At 43.0% G+C, this 10068-nt stretch overlaps 1 protein-coding gene across 1 annotated transcript in view; it reads right to left on the reverse strand.

The window, feature by feature from the left end:
• The window catches only part of mef2ca (myocyte enhancer factor 2ca), a 16018-nt gene extending 6617 nt beyond the window's left edge, over positions 1 to 9401 (reverse strand). The window contains 3 exon segments of the mRNA XM_034546570.1: positions 3616 to 3819; positions 5701 to 5882; positions 9107 to 9401. Of these exon segments, the coding sequence (XP_034402461.1) occupies positions 3616 to 3819; positions 5701 to 5754 (258 nt within the window). The 5' untranslated portion in view covers positions 5755 to 5882; positions 9107 to 9401.
• Between the last annotated feature and the right edge of the window lie 667 nt (positions 9402 to 10068).

Below are 10068 nucleotides of genomic sequence, written 5' to 3' on the forward strand. Positions count from 1 at the left end.
CTTTTCACAGCTTCAACGTTCGTTTGCTGCAAAAACAAACTCGGCTGAAAACTGTTTAATTTATAACTAAAATATGTTTTTATAAACTTTGAATCTCTGGAGAGACGAAAGCCGTCGGATGTGAAAGTAGAAAGTAGCAGAAAGTATTAATGTTGAAGTACTAGAAGTACAAGTACCTCGAAGTGTTAAAACAATTAAGAAAAGAATAAAAGAATAAAATCTGACTTAAAAAATAATTCTATTTTATATAATGCGTGAAATTATTTGTTTTTATGTGATAATAAATAAATAAACTGAACTATAAACTATTTTCTGACATTTTGAGAAAAATAATCGGTAGATTAATCAAAACTTATAAGAATCAATATTACAGACTGTTTATATTCGAGCTAAACATTGTGCTCTCAACACTTAATATAATTAATAATTAATAACATGGACTTTATTTTGGAGAAATATCGATAATCCTTAAAACTATTTAAGTTCCATTTTATTAGTTTTATTTGTTATCTGTAGTTTTACTCTTGTATTTGATATTTGCTGTTTTGTTTAATCTTTTTCTATTTTTAAATGTATTTATTTACCTTCCATTCTATTGTTCATATATGTTTATATTAATATTCCATTGTTTTTTTATTCCTCTGATCTTTATTGAAACTCTGGCACGAGAAAGTTCCACCGTGTCTTATAATGAGCATTTAGCTTAGCATAAAGACAGCTAGCCGTTATGCTAAGCTAGGCTAACCACGGCCTGACTGCAGCTTCACGCTTCATCAGATTTGTGTCCGTCCTCTCGGCTCGTAACGCGACCTCTGAGCGGCGAGCGGCGACCTCTGAGTGGCGAACGCGACCTCTGAGTGGCGAGCGCGACCTCTGAGTGGCTCGGAGCGCGACCTCTGAGCGACGAGCGGCGACCTCTGAGTGGCGGAGCGCGACCTCTGAGCGACGAGCGGCGACCTCTGAGTGGCGAGCTGCGACCTCTGAGTGGCGAGCGCGACCTCTGAGTGGCTAGAGCGCGACCTCTGAGCGACGAGCGGCGACCTCTGAGTGGCGAGCGCGACCTCTGAGTGGCGAGCGCGACCTCTGAGCGACGAGCGGCGACCTCGGCGCGGCGCCGAGACATGTGCTGTTGTTGAATCTCCCGAGAGGTCACACATGCAGAGGATCCTCCATCATCCAATCAGAGAGCAGCCAGATTAAGAGCAGCTTGTTGGCCGAGTTTCAAACGTTACCAGCTCAATGAATCACACACACACACACACACACACACACACACACACACACACACACACACACACACACACACACACACACACACACACACACACACACACACACACACACACACCACACACACACACACACACACACACACACACACACACTTTGATCTCGAATCTGATGATTTATTAAACGTCTGCGGCCATCTTGACTCCATCTGCGTGATCATTAAATTGTTTCTGGTTGGAAATCAAAAAAATCGTTTTTAACTTTTCTTTGAAGAAGAAAATCTGAACTCTTTTACTTAGAAAACTTTTTTCCTGAGTTGTTTTCTTGTGAAATTGTTTCTTATAAATTTACCACTTTAACCTTGAAACTTCTTCTCAAAATATTTTTTTCCATAAATTTGTGACTTTAATTTCAGAACATTCTCGTGAGATTTAAACTTTTTCTATTTTCTCTTATAACTTTATTTAAAATATGATATTGTTTTCTCCTTTTTGTAAACTGCAAAAAAAATGTTTTTACATTTATTTGGAACATTTATTTTAATGCCTAAAAGCCCTAAAATAAATAACCGACTATGCTCACAAACCAAAAGAACAAGGTGGAGCGAGACGGATTACAGTAACGAGATGAACGGCATTGTGGGAGATTACCGAGGATCACAGGTCGTGTTGACCAGGTCTGACGGGGGCGTCGGCCAAGAGGCCATGTGATCATGTGACCATGTGACCGTGTGACCGTTGTGATCATGTGACCATGTGACCGTTGTGACCGTGTTTACCGTGTGATCATGTGACCATGTGACCGTGTGACCGTGTTACCGTGTGATCATGTGACCGTGTGACCTTGTGATTGTGTGATCTTTTGACCGCATCTTGTGACCGTATGATCTTGTCATCGTGTGATCTTGTGACCGTATGATCTTGTGATCTTGTGACCGTATGATCTTGTCATCGTGTGATCTTGTGACCGTATGATCTTGTGATCTTGTGACCGTATGATCTTGTGATCTGTGACCGTATGATCTTGTGATCTTGTGACCGTATGATCTTGTGACCGTGTGATCTTGTGACCGTATGATCTTGTGATCTTGTGACCGTATGATCTTGTGACCGTGTGGATCTTGTGACCGTGTGATCTTGTCATCGTGTGATCTTGTGACGTATGATCTTGTGATCTTGTGACCGTATGATCTTGTGATCTTGTGACCGTATGATCTTGTGATCTTGTGACCGTATGATCTTGTGGACCGTGTGATCTTGTCATCGTGTGATCTTGTGACGTATGATCTTGTGACCGTATGATCTTGTGATCTTGTGACCGTATGATCTTGTGACCGTATGATCTTGTGATCTTGTGACCATGTGATCTTGTAACGTATGATCTTGTGATCTTGTGACCATATGATCTTGTGATCTTGTGACCGTATGATCTTGTGATCGTGTGTGGACCGTATGATCTTGTGATCTTGTGACCGTATGATCTTGTCATCGTGTGATCTTGTGACCGTATGATCTTGTGGACCGTATGATCTTGTGATCTTGTGACCGTATGATCTTGTGATCTTGTGACCGTATGATCTTGTCATCGTGTGATCTTGTGACCGTATGATCTTGTGACCGTATGATCTTGTGACCGTATGACCTTGTGATCTTGTGACCGTATGATCTTGTGATCTTGTGACCGTATGATCTTGTCATCGTGTGATCTTGTGACCGTATGATCTTGTGATCTTGTGACTGTATGATCTTGTCATCGTGTGATCTTGTGACCGTATGATCTTGTGACCGTATGATCTTGTGACCGTATGATCTTGTCATCTTGTGACCGTATGATCTTGTGACCGCATCTTGTGACGTATGATCTTGTGACCGTATGATCTTGTGATCTTGTGACCGTATGATCTTGTGACCGCATCTTGTGACGTATGATCTTGTGATCTTGTGACCGTATGATCTTGTAATCTTGTGACCACATCTTGTGATCTTGTGACCGTATGATGTTGTGATCTTGTGACGGTATGATCTTGTGATCTTGTGACCGTGTGATCTTGTGATCTTGTGACCGTGTGATCTTGTGACCACATCTTGTGATCTTGTGACCGTATGATGTTGTGATCTTGTGACGGTATGATCTTGTGACCGTGTGATCTTGTGATCTTGTGACCGTGTGATCTTGTGATCTTGTGACCGTGTGATCTTGTGACCACATCTTGTGATCTTGTGACCGTGTGATCTTGTGATCTTGTGATCACATCTTGTGATCTTGTGACCGTATGATGTTGTGATCTTGTGACGGTATGATCTTGTGATCTTGTGACCGTGTGATCTTGTGACCGTGTGACCATGTGTGTGTGTGTGTGTGTGTGTGTGTGTGTGCGTCCCTCACCTCCACGATGTCGTTGTTGGTGCGGCTCTCGTGCGGCTCGTTGTACTCGGTGTACTTCAGGAGCACCTTGTCCATGTCGGTGCTGGCGTACTGGAACAGCTTGTTGGTGCTGTTGAACACGATGAGGGCGATCTCGCAGTCGCACAGCACGCTCAGCTCGTACGCCTTCTTCATCAGCCCGAACTTACGCTTGGTGAACGTCACCTGGGGGAGCACACGTCTTCAGTGAGGAGCAACAACAACAACAACAACAACAACAACAACAACAACACAACACGGGACCGGTGTTTATGTACAGTTTACACAGCGAATGTTCCCCAGAGGATGAATCATGTTGACGTATAAGAGCCTTTACTTTTCCTCTTTCACGTTTACTTCAACTGGATGAATGTTCATGAAATGTGGGAGAGACGTTCATGTTCCCCAGAGGATGAAGCCTGCTCACTTCTGACCTCTGACCTTTCCTGTATGTGGAAAATATCTATTGGTCAATGAGACTTATTGTGTCGAACATCTATGAGCGTTTTTATGAAAAAGTTGAATCATCCCGGAGGTTCGATTCCGATTGCTTTGTTTTGTTTGTTGGATCTATTTCCTTTCTTGTAATATTGTTTGAATATGTCTGCAATTAACTTGCAAGAGTATAATGTTATTACAACAGAGTCTTTAAAGGTAAACAACAACATAAACAAACGTACGTACGGCATCAAGTCAGACCCTCGCCCGCTAACGGGGGGCAGGAAGCACATGGGCCTCCACTTCCTGTTTTGACAGGAAGTGGAGGAACCACTCCCCCCAGATAAGACTTGAGTGTTCACACACACACACACACACACACACACACTCTCACGCTCACACACTCTCACACTCACACACACACACACACACACACTCTCACACTCACACGCTCACACACTCTCACACTCACACACTCACACACACACACTCACACACTCTCACACACTCACACACACTCACACTCACACACTCTCACACACACTCACACACTCACACACACTCTCACACTCACACACTCTCACACTCACACACACTCACACTCACACACTCTCACACTCACACACTCACACACTCACACACACTCACACACTCTCACACTCTCACACACTCACACTCACACACTCTCACACTCACACACTCTCACACACTCACACTCACACACTCTCACACTCACACACTCACACTCACACACACTCACACTCACACACACTCTCACACTCACACACTCTCACACACTCACACACACTCACACACACACTGACCATCAGTCATCTCTGTATTGAGCGACTGGGTCACATGACGTGACATCACCGTGTGAGGAAGCGAGTGTCGAGTTGAGTTTGTGACTTTATTCACATTTACAGGTTTAAAGAGTTATCGACTAAATTAAATGAGCTGCGTTCTCTTCAGTCCACTAACCATGTTCTCATTATATTTGATCATATATCAAATCTATTTGTGACGTCGGTGCACAATAAAAATATAACAATAACATCGGTTCTATTTTCAGGTCACGTGTCTTCAGCTCGATACTTTAAGCCTGAATTCATAAAACTTGGTGGACGAGATCCGAACGAGTCGAAGGAGCTGACGTCAAACTTTGGATCCCAATCACGATTCTTTAATATTTACTTATCTTTGAGTTTGTACGAGTTTTTTTTCTCTTTTTTTTTCTTCGTTATTAAATCGTGATTTGAGTTGTGAGATTAGAGGGGAAAAGACAATTTATACGTCATTATTCTCCTATTCATTAAATACAGTTAACATGTTTTATTTAAGTGTGTATAATATGATAATGTTCGACACAATAAGTCTCTGCAGCGCTACATTGTTTCATATTATATGATATTATGTGTCTTTCACAAATATTGCAACAGTTTCAAATTGCAACATTGGCCGAGACGACTGGAAACGTTAAAAAGACTTAAAAAAAAGTAAATATTCATAATCTAATATTCGTGTATTCAGAGATTTAAATCACTGGTCTCGTCTTCTGTTTTTTGGGGAGTTTTTCCTGATCCGATGTGAGGAATTGAAAAGTGTTGAAAGTGAGTTTAGTTTCCTTACATGTCGGTTCCGTTCGTCCATAATTCGTGCTATCTGGATCTTTTTCCTCCCCATCTTTTTGCTTTGTCTTTTCTTCTTCTACTTTTTCACAAACGTCTTCTTCTTCTTCTTCTCTGGCTCTTGTTTGACTCCCAGGTCCTCAACGGTTTTTCACTTTTCAATCCCAGAAAACTCTCCGTCTCCTTTAAAAAGCACACAAACATAAACATAAACATTATGGTTCAATTAAACACACACGCACACACAGCAGGGGGTGGGGGGGGGGGGGGGGGGGGGGGGGGGGGGGGGAGTTGACCGACAATCAGGAGGAAGTGAAACCACCAGGCTGTTCGGTTCCATCACAAAAAAAAATAAATAAAACATCTGGAGTTTTTTTTAGAAAACCACATTTGAAGGCTTGAAGGATTTTTTTTTACCGCTCGCCAGAAAAAATCACCTCTATGGGCGGAGCCACAGAATGTTTATATTTATTCACTGTAAACATTGTAAACATGAGTTTATGGTCTCAATCTCTAGTTTCAAGTCTTCTTCAATACAGCGTGATGTTCATTTAGTAAATTATGGTCATTTAGAGTCAAACAGACATAAAGCAGGGGACGCCTTAGGGCGGGGCTACAAGGTGATTGACAGGGTCGACATCAGTATTTTTCGTCTTACATCTTAGGCTTTCTTTGTCAACTAAAAATAAATGTTACGTAAACTTTCGGTTGGACTTAGCTCCACCCTCTCTTGTTACTTCTGGTTGTAGAGAAACCAAGATGGCGACGGCCACAATGCAGAACTCACAGGCTTCTTAACGTCCACTTCTTATTCACGTCTGACCCTTTGACCTCTCACACATTAAAGCCCTTCAGCCTCCTTTAATACCGCGAGGAAGTTCTCTATTAGCAGTCCACACATCTGCTGCAGGAGAACCGGATTACAGGCCGACCTGTGCGGCGCCATGTGACCCGTGTTCTGCTCCCAGAGCGGCGCTTAAGAGCTAACTGGATGTTCACACACACACACACACACACACACGCGGCAGGTTTCCTTGGCAGCTCTCTGCCGTCGTCACAGCAAAAGACGAGGAGGAGGAGGAGGACGAGGAGGAGGAGGAAGACGAGGAGGAGGAGGAAGACGAGGAGGAGGAGGAAGACGAGGAGGAGGCTGGTGAACACGAAAGGCAGAACAGAAAAGGCTGCTCCTCTTCATCAAAACTATAAACTATTTTTTTTGTTTGAGCAAAAGTGAAATTAAATATTCTGTCAAAAACTGAAATTGCTCAAATCTGAGAGGCCGAAAAAACATCATTTATTTTTAAAGCTATTTATGGAATAATTGTTCCACTTTTACTGTCGTACATTTAACTTCCTTTAAATATATAAATAAATATAAATCAAAGTATCCCACTTTAGTTACGTTCTGTTCGTTTTGGAGGACTTTCACTCGGGAGACCCGCGTACTTTACAAGTTTCTTTACTTTTATCCGTCTTGTTATTGTTTCCGAAAATGAATTAAAGAAGACAAAAAAGTTTAATTATTCTTTTTTAAATGTTTAATTCCTCCCCCGTGAGGAACGATGTCAGGCGGCGACGCCGGAGTATCTGAAGTCTGAGTCACGCTGCCGGTGATGAATAAATAAATAAATATTAAAACACACACACACACACACACACACCAGGTTTAAATTTAGAAACTCAGCATGAAGGGAAAAAAGGGAATTTTAGGCCAAAACGGAGACGAGAGACGTTTGAGGGCCGATTGCATAAAACGGTGACAAAGTGCGTCTGCAGACGCGACGCTTGATGTTTTCTTTTTTCCAGGATGACAGCAGATCTCCGCTCGACTCGCCTCCCGAGAACAAACCGTCCGCGCTATTTATAGACGAGCAACGCTCCAAGAATAATAAGAAAAAGAATGAACTTTCTACCCCAAGACAACAATACGCTTTGTGGTTCACCGTCTCAGCCGCTCCTGGGGACAGAAATATGTATTTTATATTTATTTAATTAGAAGCTCATTAAAGTCATGAAGTTTCCAACAGAACAGAATAAGCACAAAGTGAATAACGTTATTTTTCCGCCGTGTTGCGAAAGCCAATCGTCATCGCTGCGTTGTCCAATCAGAAACTATGGAGGAGATAAGCCACGCCCCCCCTCTCCGGCGCGTCTCGTGCGAATGAAGCGAATAAAAACAACAAATCGTCCGGCGAGGAAAGTCGCAGCGCTGCATTATGCTAACTTAGCTTAGCATAAAGACTGGAAACTGCTAGCCTTTTCGTGAAGCCTTTCGCGGCTCTCGGACCTCGTGGACGCAAAACCTGCGTCATCGAGAGGATGAGACAGGTTCTCGTTTAGCTGGAGAACCTTTAGATGGATGGAACTGGAACCATGAAGAGGGAGAAGGTTCTGCGAAACTCCCGTCGCGTGTCGGCAACGACGGGATTGAAGCCTACGAAGAGTTCGGTCCCGAAAAAAGGAACACAGGGTCCGCTCGAGAAGGTCGGACCTCTTCCGCGGTGCGTTCGAGGTCCGACACATCGGCCTGCCGGTGACATCACACGCCGATGACATCACGTCTCAACATCTCCATGAAGCACATGGTGAGACGCTCCAGTGGGACTTCTGCTCTCGGAGGGTTTATGTCGGATTTCCATCCAAGCTTCACTTTCTTAAACATTTCTTCCCTGTAAAAAGACTCCAGAGACGTAAAGTTGTGTTTGAGCACTTCAGAGCTGCTGCGTTTGAGTCACAATGTAAAAACGAGAGCTTTTTTTATGGGCTCTCTCTCTCCTGGTGGCTTTAATTTATTTCGTCATCATATTTGTTCTCATGTATTTTTCCATCTATCAGAGTTCTGAATGCTAATTAATTCCCTGTTGTTACTAAAATATATATTTTTTAATAATCCCACAAACATCCAGCCTGAAGGATTTCCACAGAATAGTGAAAAATATCAATAAAGTTTATAAAATAATGTTTTTAAAACACAAACTGAAGCTGCAGCCACTAAATCGTTGGTGTTTTTTCTTGCTTTTAAAAAAATCTGCGGTTTTATAACTTTACTGTTATTATTGCTTTTGATTATATTCTATTACATTTTTATCAGGTTATTGTCCATATTGGTCTCAAATTGTTAAACTGCTGCATTGTTTTGTTGTTTTTCTCTTTCCAGAGTTTTATTATAAAGTCGCTGCTGTTACTAAAAACATATCAAATGATCCACCATATGGGATCCAGGAAATGTCCAGGAAAGATGAAACTGAATTATATCTGAAGCTTTTAACATAATGATGATAATGAAGATAATAATAATAATAATAATAATAATAATACTAATAATAATAATAATAATAATAATGTTTTTAACAATAATAATCTTGGAGCACAAAGTTTCTCCAACTCCAGCCCGGTGTCATTCTTACCGAGTGTTGCTGTAGAAACTTAAACTTTTATTCCTCACATGGCACCAAAAGCCCCCGAAAGGTCTCCTCCAGCCTCCAGAGGACCGGTCCGCGCTCCGCGCCGAGCCCGAGGACAGAGCTCCAGCACCGGGCTGAGAAACCACGAGCGGCCGGTGAAAAGAAGCGCAGCGGGGGGAACAAAGTGGTGCTTCTCCTCACTCTCCTCGGTCTCGTGTGAGGAGAAGATCCGCGGCTTGTTTCCTGTTGTCAAGTCCGCACGCCCCGCAGCACACGCGCACACGCACGCGCCACACTTACAGTAGAGCCACAGTGTCCCGAGCACACAAAGCTCAGCTCACCTCTCCGCGTTGACGCTCCTTCTGCGCGTCTCCGTCCAGCGGTTCAGTCTCGTGCAGCACGCGCGCTCCTCGGGCGCGTCGACGAGCACCTGGACGTCAGGAGCGGCATCGTCATCATCATCAAACACACACACACACACACACACACACACACACACACACACACACACACCACACACACACACACAGATAAAGAAAAGAATCGTGAGACATTTTGTGTGGAGAGAAAATAACACAAGTTCATTGGTGAGAAAAAGTTTAGTTTGTCTTTTAAAATGTTCCCGGATGTTTTCAACAGGTCCGTTGAGCTCAGGCGCACCACCGCCTCCTGGTGGACGCAACTGGGAGGTCATTACACTCTCTGCAACTCAGGAGGAAGTTTCCTGAGCAGGTAGTAAGTACTTGAGTAGGTAGTAAGTACCTGAGCAGGTAGTAAGTACTTGAGTAGGTAGTAAGTACCAGCGTAGTTAGTAAGTACCTGAGTAGTTAGTAAGTACCTGAGTAGTTAGTAAGTACCTGAATAGGTAGTAAGTACCTGCGTAGTTAGTAAGTACCTGAGTAGTTAGTAAGTACTTGAGTAGTTAGTAAGTACCTGAATAGGTAGTAAGTACCTGAGTAGTTAGT

The sequence above is a fragment of the Cyclopterus lumpus genome, chromosome 12 (assembly GCF_009769545.1).
Source record: "Cyclopterus lumpus isolate fCycLum1 chromosome 12, fCycLum1.pri, whole genome shotgun sequence".
NCBI classification, from domain to species: domain Eukaryota; kingdom Metazoa; phylum Chordata; class Actinopteri; order Perciformes; family Cyclopteridae; genus Cyclopterus; species Cyclopterus lumpus.